We start from the raw sequence: 24,879 nt of genomic DNA, 5'->3' as shown, positions 1-24,879 counted from the left end.
TTCTCATTTACGTAAGTATATTTTAGTTACTATGAGGAGAAAGTGAGGTCTGCAGATGCTGGAGATCAGAGCCGGAGATGTGTTGCTGGAAAAGCGCAGCAGGTCAGGCAGCATTCAGGGAACAGGAGAATCGACGTTTCGGGCATAAGCCCTCCTGAAGAAGGGCTTATGCCCGAAACGTCGATTCTCCTGTTCCCTGGATGCTGCCTGACCTGCTGCGCTTTTCCAGCAACACATCTCCGGCTCTATTTTAGTTACTATGTACACTATTTAGATCATCTATGTCTCTTGAATAATCTCAGTTGTAATTCATTATAGTTGTTGGATGCTCTTTAATCCCAATGAGCTTTTGGGACTACAGCTAAGGCTTCCTTAAGTGCAGAGGTGGTTATGGTGCTTTGCATCTGTCAGGTGAGATTGCAAATGAAAAGGTTTGTCATGTGAAATATTAAATTAATTTTTCATCTCCCATTCATTTCTGAAAATTGAATAGAAGGGAAAAGAATGCTTTGCTCCCTAGGAAGTGCAGAAGTTTTATTGATGCTGAGGTTGTTTAGCTAGGAGAAAGTGAGGACTGCAGATGCTGGAGATCAGAGTTTAAAAATGTGTTGCTGGAAAAGCGCAGCAGGTCAGGCAGCATCAAAAGAACAGGAGAATCGACGTTTTGGGCATAAGCCCTTCTTCAGGAATGTGGAGGGTGTGCCAAGCAGGCTAAGATAAAAGGTAGGGAGGAGGGACTTGGGGGAGGGGCGTTGGGAATACAATAGGTGGAAGGAGGTTAAGGTGAGGGTGATAGGCCGGAGAGGGGGTGGGGAGCGGAGAGGTCGGGAAGAAGATTGCAGGTCAAGAAGGCGGTGCTGAGTCTGAAAGCTGGAGAAATCTGCATTCACCCCTTGTGGTTGGAGGGTTCCTAAGTGGAAGATGAGGCGCTCTTCCTCCAGGCGTCGTGTTGCCATGGTCTGGTGGTGGAGGAGGCCAAGGACCTGCATGTCCTTGGGGGAGTTAAAGTGTTCAGCCACGGGGCGGTTGGGTTGGTTGGTGCGGGTGTCCCAGAGGTGTTCTCTGAAACGTTCCGCAAGTAGGCGGCCTGTCTCCCCAATGTATAGGAGACCACATCGAGTGCAGCGGATGCAGTAAATGATGTGTGTGGAGGTGCAGGTGAATTTCTGACGGATATGGAAGGATCCCTTGGGGCCTTGGAAGGAAGTGAGGGGGAGGTGTAGGTGTAAGTTTTGCATTTCTTGCGGTTGCAGGGGAAGATGTTGGGAGTGGAGGTTGGGTTGGTGGGGGTGTGTGGATCTGACGAGGGAGTCGCGGAGGGAGTGGTCTTTCCGGAATGCTGATAGGGGTGGGGAGGGAAATATATCCCTGGTGGTGGGGTCCGTTTGGAGGTGGTGGAAATGACGATGGATGATATGATGTATCTGGAGGTTGGTGGGGTGGTAGGTGAGGACCAGTGGGGTTCTGTCCTGGTGGCGATTGGAGGGGCGGGCTTCAAGGGCAGAGGAGTGGGAAGTGGAGGAGATGCGGTGGAGAGCATGGTCGATCACGTCTGGGGGGAAATTGCGATCTTTGAAGAAGAAGGCCATCTGGGTTGTTTGGTTTTGGAATTGGTCCGCCTGGGAGCAGATGCGGCGAAGACGAAGGAATTGGGAATATGGGATGGTGCTTTTACAGGGGGGCAGGGTGGGAGGAGGTGTAATCTAGGTAGCTGTGGGAGTCAGTCGGTTTATAGTAAACGTCCGTGTTGAGTCGGTCGTCCGAGATAGAAATGGAGAGGTCTAGGAAGGGGAGGGAGGAGTCTGAGACGGTCCAGGTAAATTTGAGGTCGGGGTGGAAGGTGTTAGTAAAGTGGATGAACTGTTCAACCTCCTCGTGGGAGCACGAAGTAACGCCGATACAGTCATCGATGTAGCGGAGGAAAAGGTGGGGGGTGGTGCCAGTGTAGCTGCGGAAGATGGACTGTTCCACATATCCAACGAAGAGGCAGGCATAGCTGGGGCCCATGCGGGTGCCCATGGCTACTCCTTTGGTTTGGAGGAAGTGGGAGGATTGGAAAGAGAAGTTGTTCAGAGTGAAGACCAGTTCAGTCAGTCGAAGGAGGGTGTCAGTGGAAGGGTACTGGTTGGTTCGGCGGGAAAGGAAGAAGCGGAGGGCTTTGAGTCCTTCGTGATGGGGGGATGGAGGTGTATAAGGACTGGATGTCCATGGTGAAGATAAGGCGTTGGGGGCCGGGGAAGCGAAAATCATGGAGGAGGTGGAGGGCATGGGTGGTGTCCGAACGTAGGTGGGGAGTTCTTGGAATAAGGGGGACAGGACCGTGTCAAGGTATGCAGAAATGAGTTCGTGGGGCAGGAGCAGGCTGAAACAATGGATCGGCCGGGGCAGTCAGGCTTGTGGATTTTGGGCAGGAGGTAGAAACGGGCAGTGCGGGGTTGTGGGACTATGAGGTTTGAGGCGGTGGATGGGAGATCCCCTGAGGTGATGAGGTTATGGATGGTCTGGGAGATGATGGTTTGGTGGTGGGAGGTGGGATCATGGTCAAGGGGGCAGTAGGAGGAGATGTCCACGAGCTGGTGTTTAGCCTCAGCAATATAAAGATCAGTGCGCCAAACTACCACTGCGCCTCCCTTGTCTGCTGGTTTGATGGTGAGGTTGGAGTTGGAGCGGAGGGAGTGGAGGGCTGCACGTTGCGAGGGTGAGAGGTTGGAGTGGGTGAGAGGGGTGGACAGGTTGAGGCGGTCAATGTCGTGGCGGCAGTTGGCTATGAAGAGATCGAGGGCGGGTAAGAGGCCAGCACGGGGTGTGCAGGTGGATGGGGTGTGTTGGAGGTGGGAGAAGGGGTCGTCAGAGAGTGGGCGGGAGTCCTGGTTGAAGAAGTAGGCGCGGAGGCGAAGGCGACGGAAGAAATGCGCGATGTCTCGCCGCGTGTTGAATTCGTTAATCCGGGAGCGTAGGGGGATGTGGTTGTTTAGCAGTGGGTATGTATAGGGATAAAAGCTATAAGGCTTAAGATTTCAATGGACATTATTGATGTTTCCATAAGTTAGACCTTATTCAAGCTACTTAATTCCTTCCTGGCTATTAAGGCTATTGTGGCACAGTGTAGTGACCATATCTCTGAGTCAGTTGACCTGGGTTAAAGTCCCAATTGCTCCAGAGTGCCTAATAACATCTCTGAACAGGTTGGTTAGAAAATATCTTTCCTGGCTGTGAGGAAAACACATGATGCAGTGATAGTGTACCTATATCTGGGCTAGGAGCACTGGCTTCAAGTTGCACCTGCTCCGCAGGTGTATCATGGCTAAGGCTTTTGCCTCTTGTCGACGCGGGAGCAATCCATAAGCACTCCAAAGCACTTCACGCTTTGGAGTGGGTTTCACACTGAAACAGTCCTGAAAAAAAGTGTTGAATGATTGGATTTGAAAGCAAAATTTGAAAAGCTGACTGACAGTGGATGTGTGAAGTCTGTATTTGGCCTCAGCGGCTCTGAAATTCGCTATTCATTGAGCTTTATTTTCATTTACCTTTAATACAGGTAACTTCAACTCCCGGAAAGGGTTAAATGGCGTATGCTCAGTACATGAGTACACTGGAACTTTTCTGGGGCAGAATGTTCGATTCAAGGTGACATCTGTCTGTGGCCATGTGATGACCTTGGATTTCATCGGTAATATGGATCTTGTTGTGGCTCTCTATTTGTGGGGGAAGAGGGGGAATAAAAGAGAATGAAAATTTCTTGTTTAATATTTTGGAATATTGAGTACTCCAGTACAATAAGTAATTAGCTTACAAGTACATTCCAGAAATGAATATTCCTCTATCTGCTTTTGTTTTAAAATCATACATTTTGAGAATGTGATTGTTCGCAATTCCTTCATAGCTTCATCATTGGTCCACATCCATAATGAAAGTCTTATCACTCATTAAAGTGGAAAGCTCTTAGATTGGTTCTGGACCTGGACTTGGATAACATGGATGGCTTTTCTTGTTTTATTGCCATCCTTGTGTTCAGTGTTCTGTGATAGTCGGAGTATTTGACATTAATTGTTATGATGAAGCAATCTAGACTATGTCTTCACGTTTATTTTCAGGTAAATATAACAACTGGGATAAAGTTGATCCAGCAGAGCTTTTCAGCAAAGCTCCAACGGAAAAGAAAGAAGCTAACCCCAAACTCAACATGGTGAAGTTCTTACAGGTACGAAAATTGAGACCCTCAGGCAAAGTGGTCATATTCTTACTGGCATTGTATATTCCACCTCCAAGCTCAATTGATTAAGTATGGGTAAGTAGTATACTGGAGTGCGCATAACTGTGATTAATTTTTAATAGGTTCTGGTTACTTACTATGAAGCTGTATGTAAGTTTGTTTACTGATTAATTATGGAGTTGCTACTTATTCAGTATGATGGGGTCACTCACTGTACTAATTAGTTGTTACCATTTATTGAAGCATTACAGAACTGTGATTTTTGGCAAAGTTCACTTAAATAATGATAATGTTGTGTCAAATAATATACATCACATAGAAAAACAGTGCGGCAGGTTTGGCAGTATATATGGATAGAAAAACAGCTTCAAAGTTTCAAATCAGATATAATTAATAAGGTTCAATTTGCTGAGTTTCACTAACAGTTTCAGTTTCTTTTCATGTTTCAAGAATCTGTAGGATTTTGCTTTAATTCAACATTAATCAAATATTGCTGAGATGTTTTGAGCGCTTAATGACATTCCTTCATAAATTTGTGTGTTTTGAGCAGGTAGAAGGGCGAGGCATTGACTACATTGTGCTGTGGCTGGATTGTGACAAGGAAGGTGAAAACATCTGCTTTGAGGTAAGGTGGTTTTTGTCCTGGGGCTCTATATAATCAAGTTCTATTGCTATGTCATTTTCCTAGTATTTCTAAGCTCTAGATAATCAACATCTAAGTTCAAAACAGAAGCTTTTAACTTGGAACTAAAAGTGAGAATTGGACAAAGATAGCAAATTACATCCATTACTCATTACAGGATGAATCTTGTCCCATAGTGTCGTTTAGGTGAGAGCATTCAATAATTGAGTAGCTTAAGAAAAATAGCAAACTCTGGAAAAGTGTTTTTGTGAGATTCTTTATTAACGTTCAGAACCCTCCATGGCCTTATCTCTCCATAACTTAGTCATCTCGTGGAGCCCTGCAAACCTCTGAGATATCTAATTCCTCTAATTTTGCCTACTTGTGCATTCCAAATTATAAATACGCCACCACTCATAGCTGCGTTATCAGTTGCCTCGGCTCCAAGTTCCCTGTACTCTATCTCTACTTCCCTTCTTCAAGATATTTCTTAAAATATACCTTTTTAAACAAACTTCATTTGACGTATACCCTTATTAGGTTCATTTAATATTGATCTCTGAAGCACTTTCAGATGTATTATTGCATTTAAAGTACTATATTAATGCAAATTGTTGTTAGGTGAGCGATGGGAGATTCTTCCATTACATTTGTCTATTCTAAATTTGAAATGTCATCCTTTTGAAAGCGTAGTGATAAATAGCTGAAGTTTGTCCACACCAGTACATAATTTAGGGCAGTTACTGCTTTGATTTGAATGTGCAAAATCACATTAAAATTTTGAAAATTGATGATGGTCTTGATTTTAGTAAAGGTATGTGCTGAGAACCTATATAATTTTGACTTCACTAATACCTTGTAATTCTTGATGCAGGAATGCAACATTATTCTATAGACTTTAAACTCTTTAGACTTTGAGTTATAATGTCAATGCCTTTATCAATACTGATCAGAACCAGAAACGTTCCTTCAGTGCACAGAAGGGTCTCAGAACTCAAAACGTTAATTCTGTTTTCTCTCCATAGATGCTGCCAGACTTGCTGAGGTTCTGTCTATACTTGCCTTCTATCGTGGTAGTTGCATAAATGCTTGTTGTCATAGCATGGCACTGCAATCAGCCATACAGACCTGTAAAGTCTGATTCTTTCTATTTGCTCATATTATTCAAATATGATAGTTGTGCCTGAAACCTGGAATGTTTAGAACAAAGAATAGTTTAGCACAGGAAAAGGCTTTTCAGCTCTCTAAACCTGCGTCACCACGTTTTGCCCTTCCATTCTGAACTTGCCTTTATTTACGCGATCTGTATCCCTCTATTCCCTTTCTATTCATGTATTCATCTAGGTGCTTTTAGATTAGATTACGTTACATTACATTACAGTGTGGAAACAGGCCTTTCGGCCCAACAAGTCCACACCGACCCGCCAAAGCGCAACCCACCCATACCCCTACATTTACCCCTTACCTAACACTACGGGCAATTTAGCATGGCCAATTCACCTGACCTGCACATCTTTGGACTGTGGGAGGAAACCGGAGCACCCGGAGGAAACCCACGGGGGAGAACGTGCAAACTCCACACAGTCAGTCGCCTGAGTCGGGAATTGAACCCGGGTCTCTGGCGCTGTGAGGCAGCAGTGCTAACCACTGTGCCACCGTGCCGCCCACTCAACTAAAACCTACGTCCTCTAGTTTCTTGAATGCTGCTGTTGTGTCTGCTTCCACTGTCTCCTCTGGCAATGTGTTCCAGGTAGTAACCACCCTTTGTGTGGTAAAACCTGCCTCGCACATCTGTTTTAAACTCTTCCCCCACCCCCAAACCTGTGTCCCCTAGTAATTTGACCCTTCCACCCTGGGAAAAAGTCTCCTACTTTCCACTCTATCCATGCCAATTGTAATTTTATAAACCTTTATCAGATCACCTGTCAACCTCCTGCGTTCCATTGAAGACAAACCCAGTCTATCCAATCTTTCTTCATAGCTAAAATCCCCCATACTAGTCACATCCTAATAAACCTTTTTATACCTCTCCAAAGCATCTGTACCCTTCTGGTAGTGTGGTGACCAGAAGTGTATGCAATATTCCAAGTGTGGCCCAACTAAAGTTCTATAAAGCTACAGCATAACTTGTCTATCCTTATATTCAATGCTCCTTCCAAAGAAGGCAAGCATGTCAAAGCCTTTTTTACTACTTTATCTACCTGCGCTGCCACCTTGAGAGATCTGTGGACGTATAAACGCAGATCCTTCTGCATATCAATACTCCTTAGGGTTTTACCATTCATTGTCTAATTTCCACCTGTACTTGATGTTACAAGATGCATTACCTCACATTTGTCTGGATTAAACTCCATCCGTCATTTTTCTGTCCATGCCTCCACCTGATCTATATCCTGCTGTATCTTCTGATAATCCTCCTCACTATCTGCAACTCCACTAATCTTTGTATCATCTCCAAACTTATTAATGAAACCAGCTAGGTTTTCCTCCAAATCATTTGTGTAGAATGCGAACAGCAGAGGTCCCAGGAATACCACTGGTCATATCCCTCCATTTCCAAAAGCACCCTTCTGCTGCTGTCCTCGTAATTTGAAACCTCTGAACACGCGCTGGCTCTGATTAATGTTAAGGAAATTATGGCACTTGCTATTGTTGTATTACATTGAATAGATCCTGGTATAGATTGGAATTGATCCATTGTGGCAATGACTGGCACAAAATATGAGGTAAAAGCGGGCACATTAAGCATGATTCCTGTAACTATAAGCTGACAGTATGAGACATTTCGCAACAATGAACTTTCTAGCACAAAAGTCCTGGAAGCTCAGAAACTCTGGTTCCTGTTTGTGATACAGCAAAATAGGAAAGGAGTAGACCAATCAACCTGTTGAGCTGTCCTGTCATCAGTATGATCATGGCTGATTGCACACCTCAGTGCCTTTTACTCACCCCATCCCAATTACTCTGTTTGCCTTTGATAAGCCAAAATCTGTCAACCTCTACCTTAAACATAGTCAAAGATTAAACTTCTGCAAATCTTTATGGTAGAGAATTTCAAAGATTCACAACCCTCTGAATAAAAAAAACTCATAGATTTTAAACAAAGTGGCATTCTTCTTATTTTTATAATGTGCCCCATGGCTCTAGAATTGTCAACTTAGTGAAACATCTTATCTCATCTACCTCTTATCCCATTTAAGTGTATTGTAGGTTTCAATGACATCACCTGTCATTTTTCAAAACTCCAAAGAATATAGGCCCAGTTTATCTAATCTCTCTTAATAGGATAGTCTGGCCACCCTGGGAACAAGTTTGGTGAACTGTTGTTGCACTCCCTCTGTGGCAATGACATCTGCCTTGAGATAACAAGACTAAAACTCTACCCAAGTACAGTCTAACCAAGCTTCGATATAATTGAAGTGAGACTTCACAGCTGTTCTCAAATCCTCTTGCAATAAAGACTACCACTCCAGTAGCCTTCCTGATAACTTGCTGCACCTGCATGTCATGAGTTTGTTTGATTTATTGTCACATGGACCCCGATATAGTGAAAAGAGTTGTTTTATGTGTTATACAGGCAGATAGTACCATACAAAGTGCATCAGGATAGCAGAACAGAGTGCAGAATACAGTGTTACAGCGACAGAGAAGGTGCAGAGAGCGAGAGGTCAACATGAAAGTTTAAAAGCTCCATTCAAACGTTTGATAAAGTGGAGAGGAGGTTGTTCTTGAATATGTTCATACGTGTATTCAAACTTTTACATCTTCTGCCCAATGGAAGAAGGTGGAAGAGAGTTTAATCAGATTTGGAGGTGTCTTTGATTATGTTTGAGGAGAAAGTGAGGACTGCAGATGCTGGAGATCAGAGCTGAAAATGTGTTGCTGGAAAAGCGCAGCAGGTCAGTCAGCATCCAAGGAGCAGGAGAATCGATGTTTCAGGCATGAGCCCTTCTTCAGGTGGAAGATAATCACCATTGTATTAATTTCTCTAGCCACATCCTTCAACAGCCTGGGACTTAGAACATAAGATCGTAGGAATTTATTAATTTGCAGTCCCATTAATTTATCCAGTACAATCATCTTATTAATACTTAATTTCCTTCACATCCTCATTCTCCCTAGCCACTTGGATTTCTAGTTCTGGGAGATTTCTTATATTTTCCTCAATGGAAACAGACTCAAAATAATCATTTAACAACTTTGTCACTTCTGTCTTCGCCATTATAAATTCTCCTGACTCTACCTGTAATGGACCCATGTTCACTTTAGCCAATATTTTCCTTTCTGCATACCTATATGCAGAGCTTTAAAAGTCCATTTTTATTTTTTGCTTGATTGCATTCATAGTCTGTTCTCCCTGTTTTTATTGGTTTCCTGGTTCTCCGTTGCTGTATTCTCAAAACCTCCCAATCTTTCAATTTACTGCTATTTTCTGGCAATTCTTTGGCCATTTCTTTTAACCTTGTGCGATCCTGAACTTCCTTTAATAGCCATGGTTGACTGATGTTTTTGCACCTAATAGGAATATATAGTTGTTGTTGTGGTTCTGTTCGCCGAGCTGGAAGTTTTTGTTGCAAACGTTTCGTCCCCTGGCTAGGCGACATCATCAGTGCTTGGGAGCCTCCTGCGAAGCGCTTCTTTGACGTTTTCTCCGGTGTTTATAGTGGTCTGTCCCTGCCGCTTCCGGTTGTCAGTTTCAGCTATCCGCTGTAGTGGTTGGTATATTGGGTCCAGGTCGATGTGTTTGTTGATGGAGTTTGTGGATGAATGCCATGCCTCTAGGAATTCCCTGGCTGTTCTCTGTCTGGCTTGCCCTATGATAGTAGTGTTGTCCCAGTTGAATTCATGTTGCTTGTTGTCTGCATGTGTGGCTACTAAGGATAGCTGGTCGTGTCGTTTCGTGGCTAGTTGATGTTCATGTATGCGGATTGTTAGCTGTCTTCCTGTTTGTCCTATATAGTGTTTAGTGCAGTCCTTGCATGGTATTTTGCACACTACATTAGTTTTGCTCATGTTGGGTATCGGGTCCTTCGTTCTGGTGAGTTGTTGTCCGAGCGTGGTTGGGACTGGGACAACACTACTATCATAGGGCAAGCCAGACACAGAACAGCCAGGGAATTCCTAGAGGCATGGCATTCATCCACAAACTCCATCAACAAACACATCGACCTGGACCCAATATACCAACCACTACAGCGGACAGCTGAAACTGACAACCGGAAGCGGCAGGGACAGACCACTATAAACACTGGAGGAAACATCAAAGAAGCGCTTCGCAGGGGGCTCCCAAGCACTGATGATGTCGCCTAGCCAGGGGACGAAACGTTTGCAACAAAAACTTCCAGCTCGTCGAACAGAACCACAACAACAAGCACCCGAGCTACAAATCTTCGCACAAACTTTGAATATAGTTGTTATAAGTCATGTCATAGTTTTTTGAAGTCTACCTGTTACCCTGTCCAGTTATGCCTTTTGTTGTATTTTTCCAGTCCGCCTCATGCATTCAAATTTCTCTTATTCATATTTAACACCCTTGATTCAAATTGAATCACCTCATTACCAAATATAATGTAAAATTTTGTCATATTGTGGATACTTATCTCCAAAGGTTATTTTACAACAAGATTGTTAATTAACCCTTTTTCATGATGTAATGAGGTAATGGTGTAATGTATTGTCGTGGGACAGGTAATCCAAGTAATCAATAACATCCTGGGGATGGTAGATGGTGGAATTTGAGCTGAATAAAAGTCTGGAATTAAAAGTCTAATGGTGATCACGAGACCATCATTGATTGTCAGGTTCATTAATCTCCTTTAGGGAAGGAAAGCTGCTGTTCTTACCTGATCTGGAATACATGTGACTAACTCTTAACTATCCTCTGAAATGGCCTAGTCTTTCAGTTAAGGACATTTTTAGGGATGTGCAACAAATACTGGCCTAGCAGTACCACCCTCATCCTATGAATTAATATTAAAAACAAAAATTAGATCTAAAATATCATGTCCTCTAGTTGGCTGCTAGAAAACTACCCCTAACACTCCAGAAACTTGTCCTCCTTAGCCGTAGTGCTCAGTTAGTTTAACACCACCCACGCCCTCCACCTCCTCCAAGACTTCCGTTTCCCCGGCCCCCAACACCTCATCTTCACCATGGATATCCAATCCCTCTACACCTCCATCCGCCATGACCAGGGCCTCCAAGCCCTCCGTTTTTTCCTCTCCAGACGTTCCCAACAGTACCCCTCCACCGACACTCTCATTCGTTTGGCCGAACTGGTCCTCACCCTTAACAATTTCTCCTTTGAATCCTCCCACTTCCTCCAGACCAAAGGGGTAGCCATGGGCACACGTATGGGCCCCAGCTATGCCTGTCTCTTTGTTGGCTACGTAGAGCAGTTGATCTTCCGTAATTACACCGGCACCACTCCCCACCTCTTCCTCCGCTACATTGATGACTGCATTGGCGCCACCTCGTGCTCCCGCGAGGAGGTTGAGCAATTCATCAACTTCACCAACACATTCCACCCTGACCTTAAATTTACCTGGACCATCTCTGACACCTCCCTCCCCTTCCTGGACCTCTCCATCTCCATCAGTGATGACCGACTTGACACTGACATCTTCTACAAACCCACCGACTCCCACAGCTACCTGGATTACACCTCTTCCCACCCTACCTCTTGCAAAAATGCCATCCCGTATTCCCAATTCCTCCGCCTCCGCCGTATCTGCTCCCAGGAGGAGCGGTTCCACCATAGAACACACCAGATGGCCTCCTTCTTTACAGACCGCAATTTCCCTTCCCACGTGGTTAAAGATGCCCTCCAACGCATCTCATCCACATCCCGCACCTCCGCCCTCAGACCCAACCCCTCCAACCGCAACAAGGACAGAACGCCCCTGGTGCTCACCTTCCACCCTACCAACCTTCGCATAAACCAAATCATCCGCCGACATTTCCGCCACCTCCAAACAGACCCCACCACCAGGGATATATTTCCCTCCCCACCCCTCTCCGCCTTCCGCAAAGACCGTTCCCTCCGTGACTACCTGGTCAGGTCCACGCCCCCCTACGACCCACCCTCCCATCCTGGCACTTTCCCCTGCCACCGTAGGAACTGTAAAACCTGCGCCCACACCTCCTCCCTCACCTCCATCCAAGGCCCCAAAGGAGCTTTCCACATCCATCAAAGTTTTACCTGCACATCCACTAATATCATCTATTGTATCCGTTGCTCCCGATGCGGTCTCCTCTACATTGGGGAGACTGGACGCCTCCTAGCAGAGCGCTTTAGGGAACATCTCCGAGACACCCGCACCAATCAACCACATCGCCCAGTGGCTCAACATTTCAACTCCCCCTCCCACTCTGCCGAGGATATGGAGGTGCTGGGCCTCCTCCACCGCCGCTCCCTCACCACCAGACGCCTGGAGGAAGAACGCCTCATCTTCCGCCTCGGAACACTTCAACCCCAGGGCATCAATGTGGATTTTAACAGTTTCCTCATTTCCCCTTCCCCCACCTCATCCTAGCTTCTAACCTCCAGAAACTCGATCCCCTGACCTGTCCGGACTTGTCCGACCTGCCCAGCTCCTTTTCCACCTATCCACTCCACCCTCTCCTCCCTGACCTATCACCTTCATCTCCTTCCCCACTGACCTATTGTACTCTATGCCACTCTCTCCCACCCCCACCCTCCTCTAGCTTATCTCTCCACGCTTCAGGCTCTCTGCCTTTATTCCTGATGAAGGGCTTTTGCCCGAAACGTCGATTTTGCCTGTCCTCGGATGCTGCCTGAATTGCTGTGCTCTTCCAGCACCACTGATCCAGAATCTGGTTTCCAGCATCTGCAGTCATTGTTTTTACCTCAGTTAGTTTAACAGTCTAAATGCGATTTGAAGTAACTCATAACAGTAATGCCCATACTTTTCTTCTCTTATCTCCAAATTACTACCATGCCTCTCACAGCCGGTACTATTTGGAGAGCCTATAGAAAGCTCCAATCAATTTCTGATGCCTATTGCTGTTTCTTAGTTCCATCCAAACATTGTTCTTCTGATCTGACATCTTCCCTTACTAATTTATAAATCCCATCTCTAATTACAAGCAGAATTATATCTCCTTTTCCTTCTTGTCTGTCCTTCCAAAATGTCGATTATTCTTGAATATTCAGTCCCAGTCCTGGTCATTCTGCAGCCAGGTTTCTGTCATGACAATTAGATCTTATATATGTATCTCTACATCTGAAAGAAAATATCTCAGAATTACGTTACAAATCTAGTAGGCCCACCTCAGTGTCTTCATCTAGTTTAGTTGGGCAGGGATGCCCAAGATCAAATGGAAGTTGGAACAGGTGAGTGATTATGTTAATTAGGTGTTCATTTGTTCTCCATAAATGTGTACATGGGGAACAAACAATCAGTTTAGTGATATGTAAATTGAAATAAAGCTCTAACCAGAAAAGTATCTGCCTGAACTCTGTCCAATCAATCATTCAACCTCTGTTTGATAAAATAACCTCCTGTAAATTGATTCAAAAGTATACCAACAGACTTCCTGTATAGTGAAAGACTTCAAATTTAAATGTAATTTGACACTTTTTTTCAGTAATCTGCATTAGAATCACAGACCAGAGTTGTACGAATTATTCAGTTTCCAAAGTAGAACATGTGAGCATAATCAATACAAGCCTTACCAGCTGTCCGCCAATCCCTAATGGTCACAATACCAAAGATGTTATCACTAGATGTTTAATTAGATTCATTTTTATACACCAGTTAAACTTTACAATCAGAATACTGTACTGTTCTGTGTTTTTTGTACTCATTCAGGTAATTGATGCTATTCGACCTGTTATGAACATTGCTCGTGGGAATGAGAGGATGATTTATCGTGCAAAGTTCAGTGCCATAACAGATACTGACATTAATAATGCCATGAATCAGTTGGGTGAGCCGAATCGGAACGAGGCACTATCAGTGGATGCACGTCAAGAGCTAGACTTGCGAGTAGGATGTGCTTTCACGAGGTACGGCAAGTGTATATGCATACATTATCTATTAATGCTGACTGCCGTATTATTTTTATTCACTTGAGAGATGTGGGCATTGCTGGCTGGCCAGCATTTATTTCCCCATCCTTGATTGCTCACAAGAAGGCGATGGTGAGCTGTCTTCTTGAACTGCTGTGGTTTATGTGCTGTAGTTAGACTCACAATGACGTCAGGGAGGGAATTTCAGGATTTTGACCCAGCAAAAGTGAAGGAACAGCAATGCTTTTTCAAGTCAGGGTTGTGGGTGGCTTGGAGGAGAACTGCAGGTGGTGCATTTCCCATGTATCTGCTGCCCTTGTCCTCCAGATGGAAGTGGTCCTGGGTTTGGAAGATGCTTTCAAAGGATCTTCGTGGAATTTCTGCAGTGCATCTTGTAAATAGTACATGCTGCTGATACTGAGCATCAATGGCATAGGGAGTGGATGCTTGTGGATGTAGCGCTAATCAAGCAGGCTGCTTTGTCCTGAATGGTGTAAAACTTGAGTGTTGTTGGAGCTGTACTCATCTAGGCAAATGTGGGATGCTCCATCACACTCCTTGTTGATGGCGGACAGGCTTTGGGGAGTCGGGAGATGAGTTACTCGCTGAAATATTCCTAACTTCTGACCTGCTCTTAGCTACTGTATTTGTATAGTGAATCCAGTTGACGATAACCCACAGGATGTTAATAGTGGAAGAAATTCAGTGATGGTAAGGCCATTGAAAGTAAAGAGGCAGTGGTTAAATTATCAATTAATGGAATTGTCATTATTGGGCATTTGTGCGGTCCGAGTATTACTTGCCACTCTTCAGCCCAAGCTTGGATATTATCCAGTTCTTGCTGCATTTGAACATGGACTGCTTTAGTATCTGAGGAATTGCAAATGGTGGTGAACATTGTTTAATCTTCAGTGAACATGCCCACTCTGACCTTATGATGGACAGAATGTCATTGATGAAGCAGCTAAAGATGTTTGGGCCTAGGACACCACCCTGAGGAACTCCTGCAGACGTGTCCTGGAGCTTAGATGACTGACCTCTAACAAACACAGCCATCTTTCTATGAGCCAGTTATGACTCCAAAAACCAGTGGAGAAATTTTTCCTGATTTCTGTTGATTCCAGTTTTGCGAGTGCTCCTTGATGTCAAGGACTATCACTCTCAGTACGCCTCTGGAATTCAGATGTTTTGTCCATGTTTGAACTGAGGCTGTCATGAGGTCAAGAATTCATTACCCCTACCCTTGGTGTCAGTGAGCAGGTATTGCTTGATATCACTGTTCATGATACCTTCCGTCGCTTTACTGATGATCGAGAGTAGACTGATGGAATTGTAATTGGGTGGAATAGATTTGTCCTGCTTTTTGTTTCCAAGACATACCTGGACAATCTTCCACATTGTCAGGTAAATGCCAGTGTCATAGCTGCACTGGATAAGCTTGGTGTGGTGTGCGGCAAATTCTGGAGCACAAGTCTTCAATACTGTTGCTGGAATGTTGTCATAGCTTTTGCAGTGCCTTCAACCATTTCCTGATATCACGTGGAGTGAATTAAATTGGTTTAAGATTTGTATCTGTAATGCTGGAGATCACTGGAGGAAGTCGGGGTGGATCATCCACTTGACACTTCTGGCTGAAGATTACTGTGAATGCTTTAGCCAAATGTTTTCCACTCATATGCTGGGCTCCTCCACCTTTTGAGAATGGGGCTATGTATGGAGTCGCCTCCTCCAGTGAGTTGTTTAATTGTCCGCTACTATTTGTGACTGGATGTGGCAGGATTGCAGAAGTTAGATATGATCCACTGGTTCATGGATCACTCAGCACTGTCTGTTATTTGCTGTTTACTAGCTTCACCAGGTTCACATCTCGTTTTAGGTATGCCGTGTTCTTTTTCTGGCATGTCTTTCTGCACTCGCCATTGAGCCAGGGTTGAATACCTGGCTTGATGGTAATAATTGAGTGGAGCCTCTGCAGTGCCATGAGATTATAAACTGTGCTACAGAATGACTCTGCTGCAATTGTTGGCCCAGAGTGCCTTATGGATGCTGAGTCCTGAATTGCTAAATATGTTAGAAATCTGTCCCATTTAACACGATGATGGTGCCACACACAACGGAGGGTATTCTCCATGTGAAGGTGGGATCTTGACGTCACAAAGACTGTGCAGTGATCACTCTTACTGGTACTATCATGGACAGATGCATCTGCAGCAGACAGCTTAGTGAGAATGAGGTCAAGTATGTTTGTCCCTCTATTTGATTCCCTCAGCACCTGCTGCAGTCTAGCAGCTATGCTAGTTTCTTTAGGACCTGACCAGCGTAATATTGCTGCCGCTGAGCCACTCTTGGTAATAAGCATTCAAATCCCCCAGCGCAAGTACATTCTGTGCCCTAGCCAAGTACATTCAGTGCTTTCATCAAGTGTTGTTCAACATGGAGGAGTGCTGATTCATTGGCTAAGGGAGGCCAGTATGTGGTAATCTGCAAGAGGTTTTCTTGCTCATGTTTAAGCTGAAGCCATGAGCTTCTTGAAGTTTGGAGCCAATGTTGAGGATTTCCATGGCAACTTCCTCGCGAATGTATACCACTGTTGCTGCTTCTGCTGGTTCTGACCTGCTGGTGTGACAGGACTTACCCAGTTAGCAATTTAATGATATGTCTTCAAGGAAAGTGGGTCAGTGTTGGTAGATGGTAGATCATCAATTAAGTGCTTATGAAGTAAGTTGATAAAACCCCTATTGTAAATTCAGTAGAAATTGGTAAGTCATTCCCAGTGCAGGTTTAGCACCGATGCTTTCAGATTCTATTTTAGCATTGAAAGTCTCCCATATGGGCGTTGAGAAGATCATCAAGGGGTATTAAAAGCTACCGAAGCTAGTTATTAGTCATGTCTTGACAACAGTTAAATTATTATTTGAAGACTGACCTGCAAGTTAACAGTTGACCATCTCTTTTAAAGAGGCCTTGTGTTCTTGGTAATTTGTTTGGTGCAGTTGGATGACATTTCTTCAAATTCTAACTGATGGTACATGGGATTTTAAAGCTGTGTTTGGTTTACTTTTTTTTTCAGTCTGTAGTATTAAGTTGAATTTGCACCCCTTGGGAGTTTTGTCTGTCTGAACGTTCATTTTCTCCTTGGTGGAAGAATTGGTAAAATAGATAATTTCCCTTCAAGGATTCTAATTCTTCAAATTGAAGCACCCTTCACACACTGCTCATGGCCTTCTGGCTATTCATTGTCTGCTTGTAAAATCTATTGTTGTTCATTGTGCATTCTGGGAATCATTTATTATCTTTACTATGATACAGTAAACTTTTGGTCTTTGGGAGAAACCTCCATTTTATCTTGAAGTGTTGATGAAAGATAGTGATCTAAATGACAAAGAAAAAAAATGCTTGAAGAGTGTTGCTTCTCCAGAACCCTTTGTTGCTCTGCCTTATTGATATGTGGAGTGTACTCATTGACTAATAAGCCTCCCTGTGCTGAAAACCTATTATTTCCCATTGCAGAATGATTGCTTTTGATGCCATGTTTTTTTCAGGTTTCAGACCAAGTACTTCCAGGGAAAATATGGGAATTTGGACAGTTCCCTCATCTCATTTGGACCCTGCCAGACACCCACTCTCGGTTTCTGTGTTGAGAGGCATGACAAGATCCAATCTTTCAAACCTGAGACTTACTGGGTCTTGCAGGCAAAGGTATGTGTTGAAATTTCCTGAACTCAAGTAGTCTTCATCAATTTAAAGAGAAGTCAAGTAACATTAATACAGTGTGTGGTTCAAACCTGATCTTGTTAAAGTTAAGGTCAACAATTTAAGACTTTTATTGTGATTGCTACCTTCTAAATTCCAAGATCTCATGTTAATCCTGTCTCATTACACATGACTCAACCTAAAATAGCCTGTTCCTAGGTATGTTGTGCAGCATATTGTTCCAAAAAGCCAACCCTGATGCACTCACAAATTCACCACTCATGTTACTCTTGCCCATCTGATATATCCAGATGAACTGCAGATTAAAATCACCCATGACAATTCCAGTGACCTTCTAATACGCCTCCATTATTCCCTGATTTATTATTATCCTACAGTAAAGCTGTTCTTCACGGACCTATTGATGACTCCCACTTGTGAGTTCGTTCTTTTTGCCATCCTTTATTTCCATCCAAACTAATTTGACTTCATGACCTATATCATTAATCACCACTGATTCTTTCCTTCATTAACAATGCTATCATACTTACCCTTCTTTTCTGCTTATTTTTCTGAAACGTCAATATGCTTGAATATTGAGTCCCCAATCCTGGTCACAGTGCAACCTCGTGATTGCTGTCAAGTCATATTAATTTATTTTTGTTTGTGCTGTCAACTCATCTATCTTGTTTCAAATGCTCTGCAAATTCAGTAGAGTTTTGACTCTTTACCTTAATTACTTGCTCTGGTTCTAATTTTTACCTTCTTTGATTTATATTTTCTACCCCTTCCTGTAATACTTGGGTTATTGTTCACCTGTTCACAACCTGTCACATCTGACCCCTCATATCTTTTGAAATTTTGAAAACTTTTCTTCAGTTGACCCCACCCCTTAATTAGTTTAAAGTCCTATGTAGAACTCTAATTATACGATTCATCAGAAGTATGCCCCAGCATATTTCAAATGAAGCCCATACTATCAGAACAGCTTTCTTTTCCCAGTACCAGTGCCAGTGCTCCATGAATCAGAGCCCATTTCTCCTCTACCATTTTTTCAGCCACACATTTATCTCTCTAATCTTATTTGCCCTATGCCAATTTGCATGTGGCTCAGTGACTCATCTGGAGATTAAAACCTTTGTGGTTTTGCATTTTAATTTAACCCTGAGATGCCTGTAATCCCTCAGCAGAACCTCTTTTCTAGTCCTAGCTATCTTATTGATACCTATGTGGACTTTGACAACCCAATCCTTCTGAAGACAGGTTACTGGACCCAAAACATTAATTCTGCTTTCTCTCCAGACCTGCTGAGTTTCTCCAGGAATTTCCTGTTTGTTCTTATCAATTACCTACCTGATCTATAGATTCCTGTGATGTTACACATCAGCTCAGACAAGTAGAAATGGGTTAAGGGGCTCTCTGCCACTGAATTTTATGTCCTGTCACTTCAGCCCTTCTCATACAGGTCAGCTGTCTCAGTCTGCTTCATAATAATGCCAACTTCCTCATGGTCCTTCAGGTCTGCTTCACAGTGATGCTGACATTCTGTGCACTCCTTCCAGCCTAATGGGATTTAATAGTTTTGGATAAAAATTGGAGACGTCTAGTTGTAGCAGTTGCCATTCCTTTCTAGCTGTGACAGTTGGGGGGGAAAAATGTTATTTGTTTCCTTAAACTGATACTTATAAGTAAAGAACTATACTGTAGTGTTGTGGTACAAGAAAACACTATGACTGTAAGACTATTTAAAAAGTAATTAAGTATTTAAGAAATAGTCATATCAGACTTAGGGGTTGAAAAACTGATAGTTATATGAAGCAATGTAGAGGGAACACAGTAGCCTCCATCCTTTGGAAAAGGTAAATTTGAATAGAATACCATGATTATCCTTGATTCTAACAGAGCGCAATTGTAGACTCAAAAGAGAGCAAGTAGAACAGTCAGTTAGAATTTTTGCTGTCTGTTTGCTGAGCAATCCATTCACTACTCTACCTAAATGTAATCTTCCAAGTTTACTTCCTTCAAGTTGCGATCAAATTTCTTTTCCACCATTCTGCTTCCACCACACTCCTGAGTAGTGAGTTCCAGATCATTTCCACGTGTTGTGTCGTTCTTCCACGCATTTCTCCTTCGTTTCTTGCCCAAAATCTTACTTCTGTGTCCCCTCGTCCTTGCCACCATAACTTAATGCAGCTTTTCCTTGCCAACCTTATCCAAACCCAGTCATAATCCTGTGCACCCTTTTCAATTCACTCTAAATCTCCTTTTCTCCAATCAGCACAATCTCAGTTTCCCCAGTCTAACTTTATAACTAAAATTCTCCAGGACCATTCCGGTAAATTGCCCTCTCAAGGTCTCTTGTATTTTTCCTAAAGTGTGTTACCCAGAACTGGATGCAGTATTCCTCTCACCTTCTACCTATGCCCTCCAGTTTTGGACTTCCCCACCCTTGGAAAAAGACCTTGGTTACTCACCTGATACATGCTCCTCATGATTTTATAAACCTCTATAACATCACCCCTCAGCTTCTCCTTATAACTCTAAGCCTCCAGTCCAGACAACAGCCTGTCTAACAACATCTTTCCTATAGAAGGGCGTCCAGAATTGAATGCAGTAATCTAAAAGTGGCCTCATCAATGTCCTATACAGCTGCAACATGACATCCCAACTCCCTTACTCAATGTTCTGATCAATGTAGGGAAGCATGCCAAATGCCTTCTTCACCACTCTGGTCACAGACAAAAAAACTGCAGATGCTGGAATCCAAGGTAGACAAATGACGGCTCCTTGCTTGTCGACCTTCTTCACCACCCTCTCTACCTACAACTTTACTTTCAAGGAGCTATGAAACTGCACCCTAGGTCTCTTTGTTCTGCAATACTCCCCAAGACCTTAACATTAACTGTATAACTCCTGCCTTGATTAGCCTTACCAAAATGCAATACCTCATGTTGATCTAAACTCCATGTGTCGCTCCTTGCCCATTGGGCCATCTGATCTGGCCACTGTTCACAACACCATCTATTTTGGTGTCATCTGCAAGCTTATTAACCATACCTCCTGTATTTGCATCCAAATCATTGATATAATATCGAAATGCAGTGGACCAAGCATCAATTATTGTGACACGTTTGTTAGTCACAGTCCTCTACCACCCTCTGTCTCCTACTTCAAGCCAATTTTGAACTAATTTGCTAGCTCACCTGGATCCCATGTGATATAACCTTACTAAACAGTCTATCAAGCAGAACCAACACTTTACTGAAGTCCATACGGACAATTTCTTCCACTCTGCCTTCATCAATCTCCTTTGTCACTTCTTCAAAACTCAGTCAAGTTAGTGAGTCACAATTTCACACACACACAAAGCCATGTTGACTATCCCTGATCAGTCCTTGCCTTTCCAAATGCATGTAAATCCTGGCCCTCAGCATTCTGCCCAGCAAATTACCCACCAATGACTTAAGGCTCACCAATCTATATTCACCTGGCTTTTCCTTACAGCCTTTCTTAAATAACGGCACAACAGTTTTCCGTCACCTCACCTCATGGCTGTCAATGATAAAAAATATCTGAGCAAGAGGCCCAGCAATCTCTTCCCTAGCATACCACAAAATTCAGGGAAGCACCTGATCAGCTCCTGGGGATTTATCTACCTTTTATATGTTTTAAGACCTCTAACACCACCTCTTCTGTAATATGAACTCTTTTCAAGACATCATTGTTTATTTCTCTAAGGACCCTCGCTTCCACGTCCTTCTCCACAGTAAATACTGACACAAAATATTCATTTATTACCTCACCTATCTCCTGTAGTTCAGCAAATAGTTGGTCACATTGATCTTTAGGGGCCCTATTCTCTCCCTAGTTAATCTTTTGTCCTTCATGTACTTATAGAATCTCTTTGGATTCTCCTTAACTCTATTTGCAAAAGCTATCTCATGTCCCTGTTTTGCCTTCCTGATTTCTTTCTTAAGTATATTCCTACTGCCTTTAGGGATTCACTTGATCGTAGCTGTCTATACCTGTTATATGCCTCTTCCTTTTATTTGACCAGAGCCTCAATTTCTCTGGTCGTCCAGCATTCCCTATACCTACCAGCCTTGCTCTCCACACTATAGATGGAATATAATGTAGGAAAATGTGAAGTTATTTACTCTGGCAGGAAGAGTAGTGGAGCTGAATATTATTTGAATGGAGAAAGACTGCATAAAACTGCAGCACAGAGAAATTTGGGGATCATCATGCATAAATCACAAAAAGCTAGCACCAAGTTCAGTGGAAGGCAAATGGATTTTTGGCCTTTATTTCAAAGGGAATGGAGTATAAAAATGGGGAACTTGTGCTAAAACTAACATGCAGAGAAGGTTCACTAGGTTAACCCAGGTGTGGAGAGGTTTTCTTATGAGGAGAACAAAGAACAAAGGCCATCCAAGCCTGCACCAATCCAGATCCTCTATCTAAACCTATTGCCTATTTTCCAAGGATCTGTATCTCTCTGCTCCCTGCCCGTTCATATATCTGTCCAGATACATCTTAAATGACACTATTGTGCCTGCCTCTACCACCTCCGCTGGCAACGCGTTCCAGGTATCCTCCACCCTCTGCGTAAAGAACTTTCCACGCATATATCCCTTAAACTTTTCCTCTCTTACCTTGAACTTGTGACCCCGAGTAATTGAGTCCTCCACTCTGGGGGAAAAAGCTTCTTGCTATCTACCCTGTCTATACCAGTCGTGATTTTGTAGAGCTCAATCAGGTTCCTCCCCTCAACTTCTGTCCTTTTTGTGAAAATAATCCTAATCTACTGAACCTCTCTTCATAGCTAGCATCCTCCATACCAGGCAGCGCCCTGGTGAACCTCCTTCGTACCCTCTCCAAAGCATTCACATCCTTCTGGTAATGTGACAACCAGAACTGTACACAGTATTCCAAATAAGGCCGAAGCAAAATCCTCTATGATTGTAACATGACCTGCCGACTCTTGGACTCATACCCCGTCCGATGAAGGAAAGCATGCCATGTGCCTCCTTGACCACTTTATCGACCTGCGTTCCCACCTTCAGGGTACAATGGACCTGAACACCTAGATCTCTCTGTACATCAATTTTCCCTAGGGCTTTTTCATATACCGTATCGTTCTAGAATTGGATTTTCCAAAATGCAATCACCTCGCATTTGCCTGGATTGAACTCCATCTGCTATTTCTCCACCCAATTCTCCAATCTATCTATGTTCTGCTGTATTCTCTGACACTTCACCTAGCTTAGTGTCATCTCCAATATCCTTTCTCGCTTCCCCCAGATATCTGGGATAGATCCCATCCGAACCTGAGGACTTGTCCACCTTAATGCCTTCAAAGTTTGTGCGAAGATTTGTAGCTCGGGTGCTCATTGTTGTGGTTCTGTTCGCCGAGCTGGAAGTTTTTGTTGCAAACGTTTCGTCCCCTGGCTAGGGGACATCATCAGTGCTTGGGAGCCTCCTGTGAAGCGCTTCTTTGATGTTTCCTCCGGTGTTTATAGTGGTCTGTCCCTGCCGCTTCCGGTTGTCAGTTCCAGCTGTCCGCTGTAGTGGTTGGTATATTGGGTCCAGGTCAATGTGTTTGTTGATGGAGTTTGTGGATGAATGCCATGCCTCTAGGAATTCCCTGGGTGTTCTCTGTCTGGCTTGCCCTATGATAGTAGTGTTGTCCCAGTCGAATTCATGTTGCTTGTTGTCTGCGTGTGTGGCTACTAAGGATAGCTGGTCGTGTCGTTTCGTGGCTAGTTGATGTTCATGTATGCGGATTGTTAGCTGTCTTCCTGTTTGTCATATATAGTGTTTAGTGCAGTCCTTGCATGGTATTTTGTACACTACATTCGTCTTGCTCATGTTGGGTATCGGGTCCTTCGTTCTGGTGAGTTGTCTGAGCGTGGCTGTTGGTTTGTGTGCCGTTATGAGTCCTAGGGGTCGCAGTAGTCTGGCAGTCAGTTCCGAGATGCTCCTGATGTATGGTAGTGTGGCTAGTCCTTTTGGTTGTGGTATGTCCTCGTTCCGTGGTCTTTCTCTTAGGCATCTGCTGATGAAATTGCGCGGGTATCCATTTTTGGCGAATACCTTGTATAGGTGTTCCTCTTCTTCTTTTTGCAGTCCTGGTGTACTGCAGTGTGTTGTGGCCCTTTTGAATAGTGTCCTGATGCAGCTTCGTTTGTGTGTGTTGGGGTGGTTACTTTCATAGTTTAGGACTTGGTCTGTGTGTGTGGCTTTTCTGTATACTCTTGTAGTGAATTCTCCGTCTGGTGTTCTCTGTACCATCAAGTCTAGGAATGGGAGTTGGCTATCCTTTTCTTCTTCTCTCGTGAATCGGATTCCTGTGAGTGTGGCATTGATGATCCGGTGTGTTTTTTCTATTTCCGTGTTTTTAATGATTACAAACGCGTCATCGACATATCTGACCCAGAGTTTGGGTTGAATTTGTGGTAGGACTGTTTGTTCTAACCTTTGCATAACTGCCTCTGCTATGAGTCCCGAGATTGGTGATCCCATGGGTGTTCCGTTGATTTGTTCGTATATCTGGTTGTTGAATGTGAAGTGTGTTGTGAGGCACAAGTCCAGTAGTTTAAGTACAAATCTTCGCACAAACTTTGAACACTTACGGGCGAGAGACGCTGAGACAAGCCAGGAAATGGGAATCCTGCGCTAACCGACTAAGCGCCACACACGAACAACTCCGGTTCCTACACGAATGCCGAAAGAATCGAATCCTTCCACAATGTGTCAGATACAGACCGCCAGTCAACAACCCACAAGCCAGGGAAACAGCCCAGCAGAACGGATTCAGGTAATGTTCACAGACGCGCACAACCGACTTCACAGATACAGACATGAAATTGCGCGCCAAAAGTCGTTAATTTCAAAAACCACGAATCAGGAATGGACCCGGATCATAGAACAGGCTGTCACCATAGGACAGAACAGGACTACACACCGCAAAAAAATGGCACTAAAAGAAAAAATGGCCAAACTAACACACAACAAAGAGGACACTACAACACACACCTGGGTTAAAAACCTCTCCCACAGACAGCTCACAGACATGGAAAGAACAATACTGGCCAAGGGACTCAACTACAACCACAGGGACGCCAAGACAGCAGACTTCCTAGCAGCACTAGAATGCACACTCAGGAACAATGGACTGACAGAAGAGACACAACAAACAGTGAAACAAACTGTCGTACCTATGATAATAAGGAAAAGACAAACACATAACCTCAACACCAAGGAGAGGGAAGCACTGAAATCACTAAGAAACGATAAGAACATAATCATACTACC

At 43.7% G+C, this 24,879-nt stretch overlaps 1 protein-coding gene across 2 annotated transcripts in view; it reads left to right on the top strand.

The window, feature by feature from the left end:
* Nucleotides 1-24,879, top strand: part of top3b (DNA topoisomerase III beta) — a 78,073-nt gene that overhangs the window by 6,205 nt on the left and 46,989 nt on the right. For both annotated transcript variants that reach the window (XM_088000187.1, XM_043716084.2), the window contains exons 2-6: nucleotides 3,539-3,670; nucleotides 4,095-4,201; nucleotides 4,764-4,838; nucleotides 13,670-13,866; nucleotides 17,412-17,568. In XM_088000187.1, coding sequence (XP_087856313.1) covers nucleotides 3,539-3,670; nucleotides 4,095-4,201; nucleotides 4,764-4,838; nucleotides 13,670-13,866; nucleotides 17,412-17,568 — 668 coding nt within the window. The remainder of the gene's footprint in view (nucleotides 1-3,538; nucleotides 3,671-4,094; nucleotides 4,202-4,763; nucleotides 4,839-13,669; nucleotides 13,867-17,411; nucleotides 17,569-24,879) is intronic.

Source organism: Chiloscyllium plagiosum, unplaced genomic scaffold, assembly GCF_037043375.1.
Source record: "Chiloscyllium plagiosum isolate Xiang-an unplaced genomic scaffold, Cpla_swu_hap1 HiC_scaffold_24, whole genome shotgun sequence".
NCBI lineage: Eukaryota > Metazoa > Chordata > Chondrichthyes > Orectolobiformes > Hemiscylliidae > Chiloscyllium > Chiloscyllium plagiosum.
The sequence above is the reverse complement of the archived record's forward strand: the minus strand, read 5'-3'. Positions and strand labels throughout refer to the sequence as shown.